This window comes from Rhinatrema bivittatum, chromosome 4, assembly GCF_901001135.1.
Source record: "Rhinatrema bivittatum chromosome 4, aRhiBiv1.1, whole genome shotgun sequence".
Classification (NCBI taxonomy): Eukaryota; Metazoa; Chordata; class Amphibia; order Gymnophiona; family Rhinatrematidae; genus Rhinatrema; species Rhinatrema bivittatum.
Genome location: NC_042618.1, coordinates 297,095,162 through 297,110,861, shown reverse-complemented (window position 1 = coordinate 297,110,861; position 15,700 = coordinate 297,095,162). Strand labels below are relative to the sequence as shown.

At 41.3% G+C, this 15,700-nt stretch overlaps 1 protein-coding gene across 1 annotated transcript in view; it reads right to left on the bottom strand.

Moving 5' to 3' along the window:
* MEIS2 (Meis homeobox 2) overlaps nucleotides 1-15,700 on the bottom strand; it is a 680,512-nt gene that overhangs the window by 462,725 nt on the left and 202,087 nt on the right. The window contains exon 3 of the mRNA XM_029600205.1: nucleotides 13,334-13,479. Within this exon, the coding sequence (XP_029456065.1) occupies nucleotides 13,334-13,479 (146 nt within the window). The remainder of the gene's footprint in view (nucleotides 1-13,333; nucleotides 13,480-15,700) is intronic.

Below are 15,700 nucleotides of genomic sequence, written 5' to 3'. Positions count from 1 at the left end.
TTGAAACACTGCATCTGCAGTTCTGGAGCTACTCTTTAATCAGCCTAAAATTAGGGTGAAAAACGGTTTAAACCAAATGTCACTTTTGGAAAAATCCAGGAATTTAGGGGTGAAAAATCATTTTATACTGAAAACGAAGAACACTGGCTACTGAACACAGTATCTCCTTGTCGTCCTCCTCTTCAGCCTGCTCCTTTGGGTCCTTTCAACCTCTACCTTGTCCACAGGCTGAGTGAGATGGGGAGTGCACACACCGAGCACTGGATGCGACTCACTGAGTCATGGGAGCAGTAGTAATGGCAGATCTCTGGCAGCCACATGCGTCAGCCAAGGTTACTAACCAAAACGGCAGCCCACAACAACTTCCTTCTTCTATACTTGTATAAAGAGAAAGCTGGGTCCACTGTAACAGGTTCATCCACATCTCTGCCCTCTCTCCCTTTGTTTTAAAATTTGGAAGAGAGTCTGGTAGGGTTTTAGGCATTTCCTAACTCTTCTTTTGGCCACTAGTCCTTTCCATGTCCACATTGCCTGCTTTAGGTAGTCTGGCACACATTTTTGTTAATGTAGGTGTGCCTTGGGTTTGAAAAGGCTGTGAAACATTATAATTCACACACACACACACACATATATATATATATATATACACACACATATATACATACACCTACTGACCAGACAATATATCAGCTCATGCCATTTAGAAACACAGAAGATGTCTCCTTTGGTGTGAAGTATATCCCAAGCAAAATATTGCTTCACAATTTAACAAGAGATGCTGTGGAAAAAATACGCCCTGCTCCTTCTCTCAATGCTGGTTACTGAAGATTTTTATGTGCTACAGACAGACATTCTTTGTAATCATTTTCCTGCTCAGTTCCTCCAGTAATGCTTTACTTGTATGTCCTTCATTTTCAAATCCATCACATGGCAGTGCATAGTTTTACTACATATCATGGATTATCAACCTCCTGAAAAACTGAAATTGGCATTGGCGCGGGGTGGGGAAGGGAGAGAGATACAAAGGAGAACTGACTTCTGGACCAGAGACAGCCTTTGTTACAATCACAAATTCTGAGACTTAAAACAACAAGGGAAAAAAAAAAGAAATAAATGGAATTTTGGGATGTTAACTCAAACTATTGTTTCACTCGATGACTGGATGTACATAATGATTACATAACTCAGAACCTTAGCACTATTCCAAGCTTTCCAACTGCTAAACATCTTCTTTCTAAATTACTAAGCATCTACTCAAAATGGAAGTAATCTTGAATGAATAAATAAGGCCCTCTGATGTTACAAACACAGTCATCCTGTAGCTGCCATTCTTTTTCTCGGCCACTAGTGACATTAGAAAGAAGCTTAGTGGGTAAATGTGAGGATTCTTTTTTCACCACACACAATGTGAAAGTAGAAATTCAAATGCAACCAAAATCACTTTGCATAAAAAGGTTCCTTTCAGCTCATTTAAATGTTGGACTGCTCCTTTAATTTGAGAAACAGCAAAAGGACGACAGATGGCAGACAGAACTGACTTCTGTCCTCCATTCTTTGGAAAAGCTGGGGATGCACAGAAAGTTTGAAATCGGCAGACGCTACAGAATGCAGGCCTCTCCTATAATTATCTAACAGCTCTTTTGACTGATGGTTTTACAGAACATTTCAATATTTTTTTTAACTTACATAGATATGCCTGTGACAAGCCCAACAGTGCTGGGGGTTGCCATGGGTGACCAGAGTGCTGACAGAGTTCTAACTTCAAACAAGCACATGACAAATGGGGCCTGCAAGCCTTAACTAGGCCTGAACTTTCGGCCCTGCTAAACTACTACTGCCTACCCCTTCAACATACAACATAAAAGAGGAGGGGAAAAATGAACAGGCTTACAGTTAATTGAAAACATATTACAGCAGTGCAGAAATGTTAAGAATGGCATGTATAAGTGAAAATAAATCACCGAGCTTTGTTATTCAGTGCATTATGACATCATTTCCTGTAATCAACTAGAGATGACACAGACTCAGACAATCCCTGGTAAGGTTCAGTTTGAACAAGTCACAGATGTTTTACTCCAAATATATTTTCCTTACACTAAGTGCAATGCTTAAAACCACATGTGATTGCACTGGGGGAAGACTAACCGAAAAAAAGCACTTTTCTTTTCCTCTGCCTGGGGAAGAAAGGAATCTGAAGGAGCCTTTCCTGTTGTGAGAGGATATCTAAAATTTCAAGGTGTGCTAACACATGGTAGCAGTGGGGGGGGGGGGGGGGGGGGGGGGGGGGGAGTTTGAAGGCAATAATTAAATTAATCTAAGGGCCTCCTCTGCACAACCCTCATAGTATTTTTACTTTTATCCCTATGAATGCAATAGTACATAAGGCTTTCCAACAGATACAAGAAAATCTGTACATGATTCTAATAAGTTCTTTTGTCAAAATGAGCACATTTATAATTTGAACAGCAGAATTAACTCCTCTTTGTTCAAATTGTATAAGAAGGTAAAATAGATGCAAAAAACAAGACTCATAAAATGAAGTCCTTCTTACCAAGGGGGCATTTATGCAAAGATGAATGGATGCTTGTGTGCATACTTAAAGTGAAGCTGAGCAGCTTTGAAAAAAAATGGAGACATGGCTGCTGAAGCTTCCTGAGGAGCAAAATTACATCTTTCCTTCTCCAGCCTGACTGGGAAAAAAAAACAACCCAAAAAACGAATACAATTTATGAACTTAAAAAAAAAAAAAAAACCAAGGGAAAACCCTTTGCTTCCAAGCAGGTCCAAGACTGTACGAAAGGCATAAGTGACCAGTAATACAAGTTATTACTCAGGCTTTGGTTCTGATTAGGCACATATATAGCATCTTTCAGTTTGCTTCTAAGAGAGCGAGAGGGAGAGAGAGAGTGTGTATGCCCAGTTCTTTTCTGCCCTATAGTTATACTAAATAAGAGATCCTTCAGTTGCAAACTAATGTGACCAAGTGGTGTCCTTTGTGCCTGAGAACTTCCTGTTTTCATTCCATGATCAAATATGTTCTTTGCTAGGCAAATAGGGAGCACTTCAGAGAGGAAAGCAGAAATGTCTAAGAGGCTAATTGAAAGTACTAAAGACTCCTCCTTGGCTTAAGGAGTTTTTCAAGGCTTTGAATGAACTCAATGTTTGGGTCAGATATCTCACTTTTTCTTTCTTCCACTATCTTTGAAGTCAAATAACAGCTTTCATTGTCAGGTATCCCCTTCTGATACCATAATCTGTATATACTATTGTTACTTATGTTATATACTTATGCTATATAACTTATATACTTATGTTAGCAGACTTGGAGTTTCCATTGCATCCTTAAGCACTGAAAGCACACATTTTCAAACTAGTTCTGCCTCAGATTTTTTTGTCGTTCTGGATGGTTTCAAATCCCAATGCAAAAGAGCTTCCAAAACCTCTGAACAGGAAAAGCAGGACGTTATTTGCCATTTGTCACCTCAGTAAGTGGTGAAACTCAAAGCAAGGCCACCGTATTGTTAACATTTGAGCCTAGGCTACAACAACATTGGAAAAGACGGACTGGCATATTCAGACCATTTTGGAAAACAAATTCAAATGACTAGGATTCAAAAAATGAATGGATTTCTAGGTCAGACAGAGAGTATCTCTCAAGTCAGTGCTGGTGAGGGGAGGAGGAGGATAAGGGGAAAGAAAGTTTCAATAGCTGTATCATGTTTTGTCATATGTCCATAGAGAAACAGTAGTTTACCTTGGACACTGCTGTATTCTGTACACATGGGCAAAAAATCATTTATGGGGCTTGCATGCTGCTGATTCAAATACTTAGATGGGGATCAGTTTGTTAGTCTTAGCAAGAGAGAAGCCATGTACATGCTATACTTGCACTAAGATTTCAAAGATTATACATATTTAGGGTCTAAGAAAAAAATCACTACTTATTTGATATTTTGTTTATTGTTTCCTGGAAAATTAATACATATATTTTCTTCTCATAGTCATTTGTTCCCAAAGCTCACTACGAGAACCTCGCTAAGCAGATTTCCACTTGGGAGACCTTCTAGGGAATAACAATCAGTCCGGAAAGCTAATGATCCAACCGAGCAGACCAAATTCACAAATGTGAATCCCGGTTACTCTGCCAACTAACCAAGCATTATTTGCATATGCTAAAAAAAAAAATGCAAACACAGGAAACCAGAGAAGCTGGTCAGAGATGCTGCTAGCAATGAAGAATGAAATGCTCCTTCCAGCAGCATTCTCATACTTGAGTACAGAAAAGACTCATAATCTTAAATGACTCACATCTTAAATGCAGAGATGCCATTGGCTTCTGGTTTAAATGGAGCTCTGATAATGAAACAACCCATCCCATGGCTAATATCATTGTATGTTTGTATTTATTTGATACAATTTAAACTGGAACATCACCAGTAGTGTGACAATGTGCCTCTTTTGCTGGAAGTGGGATCTGACGGTATATATTTTTATCTTAAAAATGTAAATATATGCTTTTACAACAATATGTGGGGGGCAGGGTCAGCAGAAAAGTCTAATAAGATTAAGCATGCCTCAGAAACAACCAAGACTATTCAGGCACAGGCCCAGCAAAGTGACCAGTGACAACAGGGTCATGGTATGTGAGAACTTTACCTAACAAGGCATTAAGTATTCTGCTGTCTTAGAAATTCCCTGGATGATAAAAAAAAAAAAATCAGTGTTGATGATGCAGGACCTGTAAGTGTCCTCATGGAGAGTACCTCCCCTATAGGAACACCAGAAGTTGATTTTTGCCACATTGAGACTAACAGTAAAAAATTGCTACAGTTGGTTCTGGTTTTATTATGGACTTGATTTTTTTTTTTTGTTCTTTTGAGGTATTCAGAATATGTGACAATAGCTTGTAGTTAAGAACATATGTAGAAAGACCCCTGCAGGTTATGGTAAAGCCAGCTACATGCTGGCTGGGTGTCTGACAAAAAAAAAATACAGTCAAAGTTCTTTTATTTTCTTCCCCTCTCCCCCAGGTTAATGAATGCATGAATGTCAAAATGTACCAATGGCCTATTCAGGGGGAGAACCCTCAGCAATCCCCTTCTTTAAGAACACATCCTGAGATGCAAAATACATTTGCTTAACAAATTAAAATAATGAGATAATTCAATTAGTTTCTTTGAAAAAAGAAAGAAAAGAGAAAAGAAAAAAAACAAGCTCAACCCCACCCCTCAGAAAAAGGGGAGTTGAGGGGATTATTGTAATACAAGAGCAGGGCAGGCAGCACAAAAGAGAAGGGCGAGCACTGCCAATAATGGGGGGATCCAGAGGGGTAATGAAGGAATGCCTCGGATGCTGGCATTCCTCCTGGCATAGAAATTTACTGCAGACAATTGGGCTAAGGTTCCCTTAGTGGTACAAGTTGTGGCTTCTTGCAATTTAGGGTCAGGAGCCCACATTTTACAGGAATATATTTCCTCTCATTATCACATCTCTCTTGGCCACAGTCACACACACAGGCTCTGTATTTTTCTTCTGCATCATAAATCTCTCCAGATTTTTTGAACTGGTCAGAGAGGAAGCATGATAGGACACAGAGTTTCTGGCCCAGGAATTCTGCTGTGGTAAATCTTTCAATACCTGGGAAAACAGAAAGGACCAACCACTTCAGAGCCAAGAGACTGGCTTTGAACGTAGAAGACGGGGGGGGGGGGGGGGGGGGGGAATGGAATACCAAACACAAATGGAAGGACTTTTCTAAGGACAAAACCCAGGCTGATGAGCACAGTCTGAAGGTTGTCAATAGCAAGTGACCACAAGCTTACAAACAGGTCGATGCAATAACGGCGAGTAGAAAACGGGCACGCAATGCTGAGCGCCCGCTTTCCTAACGTGCACCCGACCGCCTCTTCTGGGCACCCCATCTAATATTTAAATGACCTGCCTGCCACGCTAAAAAGGACGCGCTAGGGAAAATTGTGCATCCCTAGCGCGTCCTTGGCATCGGGCGTGCAGGACCTAAGCTCCCTCGCCCAGGGTCTGGCCCGATGGGCCAAGCGATCAGGGTCGGAACCAGGGATCCTGTACCTGAAATCGTGAATCCAAGGTCCGTATGATAAAACCTCCCTTTCCAGACTGTAAATCTTCTTCCTCCCAGCCTCATTATTTTAAATTGTTAGCAAATGTTGTTCCCGATTGGTCCTTTTCACTGAGATTTGTCAGTGAAAAGGTATTCACAATAGGTTGTAATAGCTTGTGGTTAAGAACATATGTAGAATTTACAGCCCTTTTATATTCGGACACAAATTACAGGAACATATTGTTAACCAACTGTGGCCCATTATCAGTCACAAATATTTCAAATATACCAACATGATCAAAAATGGCCTTGTTTCATCACTACTTGTTTACTTTTGGCATCAATCATATAGAGAATTTCCAAGAACCTTGAAAAATGATCTGGAATGACAAGATATTCGTGATCATTTTTCTTCACAGATATCTATTGCAATATGGTGTCATGGTCTCTCAGGGAATGCTGTTGTCATTAAGTAGGTTCGTTCTTTAGAGTCACTTTGGTGACCTGACAGAACTTGCAGCGTTCAACATTTGGTTTTGTGTCAAGGCTGATCCCTGGGCGCTATATTGTAGATCTTGCTCTCTCACTGCTTTTAGTAAGGCCCAGGTGTCCTTCAAGTCTGCAATTATAAATTTCCTCCCTCATTGAATGTGGGAATAACAATGCAGTGGCCATGACATTCTGATAACTGACCCTGTACCAGATAAAAGTCTCTAATGTTGTTGCATACCTCACGCATGTATCTAGACCAACCACACCCAACACTAACTAGGACTGATTGCATCATATCGTCCTGTTTCAAGCCTGGTCCAGTTTGCTGGTTATAGTAGGTATGGCAACTATAACTGTCCTGATGTGTGTTTCCATCTTCAGTGACTTCAGCAACCCTCTGAAAGGGTATCCGTGACAATAGGGGATTTCTTCGGCACATATTCTGTGAGCAGCTTAAACCTTATTAACTATAATAAGAGTCTCTGGTGCCTTAAACTTAAGCAGTGGTTCTCAACCTTTTTCCTATGGTGACACACCTGCCGAGCAATACTCACGTGTACGACACACTACAAACTACAATTTACAGCTTTACAAAAAGAGAAAAAAAGTAAATACTCTTATTGTTGTTAAAAATGATACACAGGAAAGGTAATATTCTTAACAGCATTTTTTTACAAGCTGTTATTGAAATTAGTTATTATATTTTATTTTTTTCACAAAGTTTTAATCTTCACTTATCTAAACGGCTATAAAAGACAATAGAAAAAGTCCTGAGAGTCTTCTGTACAAAAAAAAAACTCTGGTCATTACAACCACTCCGTAAAACTGCCATTAAAATTATTTGATAGCATTACTCGAGCAGTTCTTCTATATGGGAGTGAAGTCTGGAGTCTATACAGAGCAGAACTAGAATAATTCACCTTACAATTCACCATGATAAAAACATATTCAGATTCTGGTGTCACCTCAGTAACAGCAAGACAAGCTCCTTGCTAGGGGTGTGCATTTGTTTGCAACGTATTGGCAATCTGCAACGTATAGGGCCATATTCGTTGTATTCGTTGTGTCGCAAAACGTATCGCGATTTCCCACAAATACAACAAATCTTCACCGAATTATTCGGCCATCTAAAGGAGTGAATTTAAACAAAAGCCCCACCCTCCTGACCCCCCCAAGACTTGCCAAAACTCCCTGGTGGTCCAGCAAGGGTCCAGGAGCCATCTACTGCACTCACGCCATCGACTGCCGGTATTCAAAATGGCGCCGATAGCCTTTGCCCTTACTATGTCACAGTGGCTACTGGTGCCATTGGTCGGCCCCTGTCACATGGTAGGAGCACAAGATGGTGCCGGCCATCCATTGCTCCTACCATGTGACAGGGGCCAACCAATGGTACTGGTAGCCCCTGTGACATAGTAAGGGCAAAAGCTATTGGCACCATTTTGAATACTGGCAGCCGACGGCATGAGTGCAGTAGATGGCTCCTGGACCACCAGGGAGTTTTGGCAAGTCTTGGGGGGGTCAGGAGGGTGGGGGGTTGTAGTTAATTAAATTTTAGCTTGGAAACAAATAAGAATGGAACACATGAATGGATCGGGGGCCCCCCTTGCCAAATGCAACGTATATGCCCCCCGACGAATACGAATACCGAATGTAACGTATGCGGTCCCTCTGCACATCCCTGCTCCTTGCACTGCCAAGCACATTGTGAATTACAAAACCTTAGAAAAATCACTCAGCACATACATAGCAATCCTGCCATACCAAAACAGCACTAACTCCCAGGATTCACACATCAACAGCCTCTACCTATGAAAAGGCAGGAGTCAGTGACGGATTTAGGTGCCCCTAGGTATTGTTGGTACTGTTGTCCCCGTCATCCCCGTTTTCCCTCCCTGCCCTCCCCCAAGATTGGACAATAGGGGGCAGAAGGTCTAAGGCAGTGACCCCCCTAGTTTCCTGTGGCAGCTAAGGGATAGATCCTGTGGCAAAAATGTAAAAATTCTGAAGCAAATTGGCAAAAATGTTCATCTTTTATATTACATTGTGAAACTAAACAGCTAGCCTGCTGCCCCCACCTCCCCAATTTCTGCTGCCCTAGGCACAAGCCTAGTGTGCCTATTGACAAATCCAGGCCTGGCAGCAATGCAAATATTGCACCAGGTCTAGAATACCAATACATCTCCTATGAGGAAAGAACAAGCTGGATGGCTATAGATCCCTACACTGAAACTAACTACAGAATAGCAGAATCCTTCTCCTATGTCACAGACACACAGAACACAGACAGACACTCCCTAAATGCAGAATAAATGAACACATAAAATGCAGACAAAAAAATAAAATAGGAAACCCCCCCCCCCCCCCAAGAAGCTAAACTGTACATGCAGTGCAATGCTGGAGAACAAAAAATGTGCATTTTCTCCTTTACTGAGCAAGAGTACAAAGAAATAAGACATGCTCATTGCTGCCAAAGCTAACATGTTCCAGTCACTAAAAAACAACAACCACAACAAAAAACCTTTTCTTTTCTACCTTATTTTGTCTGGACATTTTATTTTTCAATCCTGTTGGTCCCAGTCTCTGGTTCTCAGCTTTCCCCTTGTTTACCTTCTAACTCCTTTTCTAAAGTCTCCTTCCCATTTTCTATTTCTTCTCTTTCCTCTGGTCTTCATCTGTCTCTGACATTGATTTTTCCCCTAGCCCAGCATCTCCCTTTACTCCTCCCCCCCCCACCCTAACCCAGCATGTCCCCTATCTCCCTCCCACCCCAGCCTAGAATCTCCCCTCACTGTCTCTCTCCCATACCAGCCCAGCATCTCCCCTTACTCCCCACCCCAGAATCTTCTCTCACTCTCTCCCCCACCCCAGCCCAGCATCTCGCCTCACTACCCCCACCCCAGCTCAGCATGCCCCCTTACTTAACTCTCCCCTACCCCAGCCCAGCATCTTCTCTCACGCTCTCACTGCAGCCTAGCATTTTCCATCTTTTCCCCTACCTCACCAGAATCTCCCCTTGCCCAGCTTCTTCTCATCATGGCCCCATCCTGGATCCTCCTCCCTCAATTGGATTGGTTCAGTTGATCCTGGAGGACCCCAGAGACTAAAGGGGGAAGGAGTGGGAGTCAAACTACGTTTGCAGAAAGGTCGGTGCAGCCCAAAAACCCCCCACAAAAAATATAAAGTAAACTTGGGGCCTATCTGCAGCCAACAGTGCTCAGGCCCTGAAACAACCCCGCCCTTTCCTACCACATGGGCTTCCTGTTACTTAGGAAACCCATGCGAAGGGACCTCAGCACTGTTGGCTATATACCGACTCTGTGCTTGCTTTATATATTTTTGTTTCTTTGGCCACACCACAGCTTTTCTGCAAGCACAATCTGACTCCCCCCCCCCCGTAGTCCTACTGGTGTCTCAGGGGATGGGCAAAAGAAAATGGGGTGGCAATGCCACTGTAGTGAAGGAGCTGGTCATGTCTTGCCAGGCGCCGGTGGAGCAGGAGAAGACTACAATATCCAGCTGGGCTTGGCAGAGGATGGTGACACATCTTTGAACTCTTGTGTCATAACACACACATTGAGAAACTCTGCCTTAAATGATTATCATTTAGATTTATAGTTAATAAAAGGAACCATGGGCTTGGGGTCTAGCAGCACTTTCAGAGTACTCTGACCATAGCGTAATGATAGAAAAGGGATGTCTTGCTGGGATTTGGGTGTGTGAGTGATTCTTGCTGGACATAATATGTTTCTGTTGCAGTTCAAGTTCTTTGAATAGAATGCCTGCCACAAGTTTTCAGTCCTCAGTATGAAGCTGCAGTAGCCTCAACAGCAATTTCATCCAAATGTCTTCACCTGCACGGAGTTGCACCTCTACCATTTTCTAGCGACAGAATACTGGTTGGCTATAGGCTGCAATGCATGCTGTACAGGGGAAGCTCAACAATCTAATTGTTTTCTGTCTCCATCTGCTGGTAAGGGGGCAAACTCCCATGTGTTTGGACTAGTCTTGTGAGACAAAAAGGAATTACTTTAACTCGCTCATGACAGGGCTGTGTAAAGGGAGAGAGAAGGGCAAGGTTCTATACAGGAAGAAGGAGGCAGTGTTGTGTCCAGAGAAAGGGAACTGTGGAGTTGTGTAAAGGGAATGGTATTGAGATCCGTGGGTTCATCAGTTCCTCTGCCTAATTCTAATATTAAGCTAAAGCTGAAGGATAGAAAAGCTGCAGACCTCCCCTTACCCTCGACTTCTAAATGAAAAACATTTCCAGGTTACTAAATCTCCAACTGAGGTGAAGTACCAAAGAACAGCTGTGAAGTAATTTTGATAATGAAGAGAATAATAAGCACATGGCAAGATTCAGGGCTTGCTGTTGCAGCTTCAATGCTCCTGAATAGATAAAAGTGATTAAATACTCCTGATTATCCCGGACCAATATGTAATGGATTTACAACCCTTTCAATTAGTCAGTATTTGCTTAGGACTCATTATTTTGCCTTTGATTAAGTAATCAGCCCCGAAACTCATGTTCTGTCTAATTCCTCAGAGCCAAGTGGGTACAGGGTACCTGACCTTTGGAATGGCTGGAGCAAGGAGGCAAGTGTTAGAGCGCTGTTCCAGGAAAACACAGCTACTTCCCGTTAATCCTGACCCCAGAGGCCTGGACTAGCCACACCAGTTCACTAATAACGTCTCTGTATCTCAATACCTGCTTTCCAAACGTGGTTCTGTTCTCCTTCCCCCATTGTGGGGAGTTGAGAGGGGAGGAAGATGCTCTACCAATGAGCAAAGCAGCTCAGTAAGCACTCAATTAAGCGAATAAGGGACACGCAGTCCTTGAACCAGGCATGTTCTTGTGCTGACTGGGAAGGGAAAGTCAGCTGGTTATCAGAGCTACTGTATTACTTGTTCCTTTCCACATCAGTCCACACAGAATGGTTGGACATAATTCTATAACCAATAAGAGCAAAGGGAGTCATTTGGCCGCTTAGTAGTTTTTTTTCAGTTTAACAGCAGACGAGTAGCTAGATATATTGCAGAAGAATTGAGGTTTAAATGAAGCTTCTAACAATCAACAGAACACCAACACATAAAACCAATTCCAAACAGCAGGCAGATTGTTACTGAAAGTGTTGCTTTTTTTTTCCCCACATACTTAATCCATTTCCCCCAGAGGTGAATATGGTGAGCTTTTAAAATAATGGACTTTCAGCAACAGCTAGTAAAGTAACTTTAATCTCTATCTTATTGAACTCAGGCACCACACTTCCAAGCCTGCTCTCAGAAAAGAATGTTGCATCTGCCACCCGAGACCGATTCCATCTCATGGTGGGTATACTCTGCCTTGCACATGCTTGTATCAAAGCAGCGCTGCAGCAAATGTGTGTACTAGGTTTGTGCAAAGAAATGCACAGCCATCTGGTCAGGGTCTCAAGCCGCTTATTCTCTGCATTTCTTCCTCTATTATATCACACTTAGAAAGCATTTGGAAGGGATCACCCATATGCACAACACCCTCATTTGAATACTAGCATTTTGTGTGCAAGTACACATCATTGCAGCATGCTGTTGTAAAAAAAAAAAATAATAAAACAGCAATAATTTCCATATTTTCTGAAGCTTTCAACCCTCCCCTTGCATGTACATATAATCTGCAAAATCCACCTAGTGTAATGCTGAAACTTCTTGTGCTTTCAGTATCAGGAAAGCTCGGTTTTGCTGTTCTTACACAAAAGACATATAGGCAAGAGACTATCACAGCAGAGGTCCCATTAGCGCTATTCATATATTTTATGGATTTTTCATGGCAATTAATTATGTAAAATTACTAAATAAAACAGAAGTCTCTTAAAAAGCTAGTGAGCAAGGGCATGAAGATGCTGAAGGTCATCAGCTGCAGGTAATATCACCTACAAAAAGGTACAATATATTTCTGCTGTAAAATATGAAACATCAACATAAAAAAATAACAATTTAATGTGCACACACATATATTTACATGAGGAGTCGGGGTATTCATTCAGACAGTGTTCTGTTCCATTCTGTTTTCATTATTATGCCGGCAACATTTCTCCTGAGGACTAGAATACTACATCCTACTAATACCTGATATCACTAACCTGCACATACTGATTCTCCATTCCAACCTATACTATATCCCAACAGACTTTTCTATTAGTCCTAAGAATAAGTCAATGCCATCTTCAGTTTCAGACATCAGGATATTTACAGAACAAATACACATATGATAATAGCATTACTATGTACATCTTCCTTTCATTTGCCTCTTATTCATAAAGATTTCTTTCATATTCTTGAATATTTTGACTAGACATTTGCTATAGCTCTTCATTTTTTCAGGCTATTGTTTTTTCACAAGATCTGTGTGCTATAAAGATCCAAACTACCTCTATAGAATGGGTGGTGCTGAGAGACAATCTCTGTACTAGCCAGAGAGAAGTCTACCCCCTTCCCTTTTCCCTCCTATCTTGACCTGACAAAGACAGCTTGTACCAGCTCTTGATATAACCCTGACTGACGTTCAGATTGAGCACCATCCATGACTAACCTCGTCAAATTCCACAAGTCTGTGCAGCATAAGCAGAGTTGCAATTTGGTAGCATTCCAAAATATGTATAGTAACCAACCAATCAATCAATCAATCAAGGAACAGTGATACATGACTAGTAAGACCAGAGGAAAGCTCTTATCAGCATAATATGAGAGCATGCAGTTAGGGACTATGAGCTTCTGAGAATAACTTACTGTGAGATGCTGGAAGAGCCATGCCCTCATGATATTTGTTGCGACTTTTGGGAAAATGCCTCTCTTCTTTTGACGCTTTTTGTCCTTGTCGGGGTCATCATCATCCCCCGTACCAGGTGAAGCTACACTGTTGTCTAACCCATCCCCTGAAAGATAAGAAGGGCAGGGGGAAAAAAAAGCACACATAGTAACCAAGAATAACAAAAGCAAACCACAGCTTCAACAATTACCAGGATACTAATGAAATTCTTATCTGGCTATGATAGACACTCATAAATTTTCTCATTAATTTTGATTGCTGATAGGAATATGTAAAAATTAGTAGCCATGTCTCTCTGAACACAGACTCTATACATCTCTCACAGGCTCATATCATTCATTTTGTTCTAATTGGATGTCTGATGTTATGCAATAGCTTTTTGTCAATTCTAGGATCCAGTGTGAGAAACCCTAAACACATTAAGAAGTCCTAACATGTGACACTTTTACTCCATCTTCTGGAATACATAGGGGGATGACCAGATTCATTGTTCTCTAATCTCACTCTTCTTTTCTACACTACCACTGGTTCTCAAACACTGCCCTGACAAAGTCACCCCAACCAAGAAATACAATCCCTACTCTCCCCATTGCTGTTGGAATGGGACAACAGACTGGAACATATCTGAAAGGGAAACGGAGCCCAGCCTATTTATAAAGTAGAGAATTGGGACATAACTAACAAAAATGAAGGTGGACAAAGTAATGACGCCAGATAGGATACATCCAAAGATGTTAAGGGAGCTTGAAGAGCTCCTGGCAACTTCACTGACAATTTATTCTTTGAAGACAGCATTGGTTCCAAAGGACTGCAGATGGGCAAACAGAGTCAGCCATCTTAAAAGTAAGAATAAGGAGAAAATGATACGTACATGCTACTTAACTTGACCTCAGTGGTAAGAAAGTTACCGGAATCACTACTAGAGGACAGGCTAGTTGAATATTTTGAATCCAGTTCATTACAGCATCTATGCCTGCAAGGGTTCACTATGTGGAGGTCATATCAAACATATGTCATTAATTTAATCAAGAATCAAGAACTTAGATAAAGTATACTGATTTGGATGGATATTCAAATTACAGTAAGGTCTCTAACACACAAGAGACTCACATATAAACTGACAGCCTGGAGACAAGTTCTAAAGCAGTAAAGTAGGCTAGAGACCAGCTGAGTGATAGAGGATGGTGATAAACTGAAGTGATTTGACAATGAGAGAGAGTGGAAGATTAAAGACATTTAAGAAAGTTTGGTTTGTTGTCAAAAGTGTGGCCATTGTTATTACAAAAAAGTGTCAAATAATTCATTTGTAGTGCAGAAACTGATGGAAAAGGAGTGTGATGGGGGTGAGGTACTACCAAACAGGAGAGGGATCAGAGACTAATGACCTTTAGGTTGTCAAACAGAGAAGCATATCCAGCAGTAATAGCAGGGAAAAGAAGGTGATAATTTCTCTATGCAATTCATTGCTGAGGCATTATCTGTATGCATTGTGTCCAGTTCTAGACATCACACCTGTGTGTGGGTATAAATAGAGATAATGCAAAGAACGGCTATAAAAACATTATAGTCTCCACTATACGCCTTATCAAGTGAGATTTTAGGACCTAAATAGGTACAGTACTGAGAAAAAGTTTGTGAACCCCAGGTACAATAATGAGATTTACAACTTCTTACCAGGATATCCTTGTTTAATTGAAACCAGTCTTTTCTTTTATGCAATAAAAAGGATATAAACAATTCAGTGTTTCTTGAAACACAATTATGTAATTGGCTAATAGAATCAGGTGCTTAAATAAACAGATAACAAGTAAATCACCCTAATGAGCAACTGAGTTTAGGCCTTCTGTTCTATATAAAGGTCCAAAAGTTTTTGAATTTGGTCTTCACCATAAAAGTTAGTGGCAACTCATCATGCTACAGTCAAAAAAAATTTCAGAGGACTTATGAAAAAGAGTAGTTGATGCTCGTCTATCTGGACAGGGTTATAAGACCATTTCTAAACATTTGGGGCTCCATCCATCCTATTAGACATATTGTCTACAAATTTAAAAAGTTGAAGACTACAGTGATTCTACACTACACAGGAACAGTCGTCCTGCCAAGATCACCACAAGAGCAAACTGGAAAATCATCCACAAAGGAACCAGGCTTTGAGAGTTCATGGATTTGAGAGTTCATGCATCAACCAAAGAGAAGGGCAACCAAAATGATAAAGGAGATGGAACAGTTCCCCTATGAGGAAAGGCTGAAGAGGTTAGGACTTTTCAGCTTGGAGAAGAGACGGCTGAGAGGAGATATGATAGAGGTGTTTAAGATCATGAGAGGTC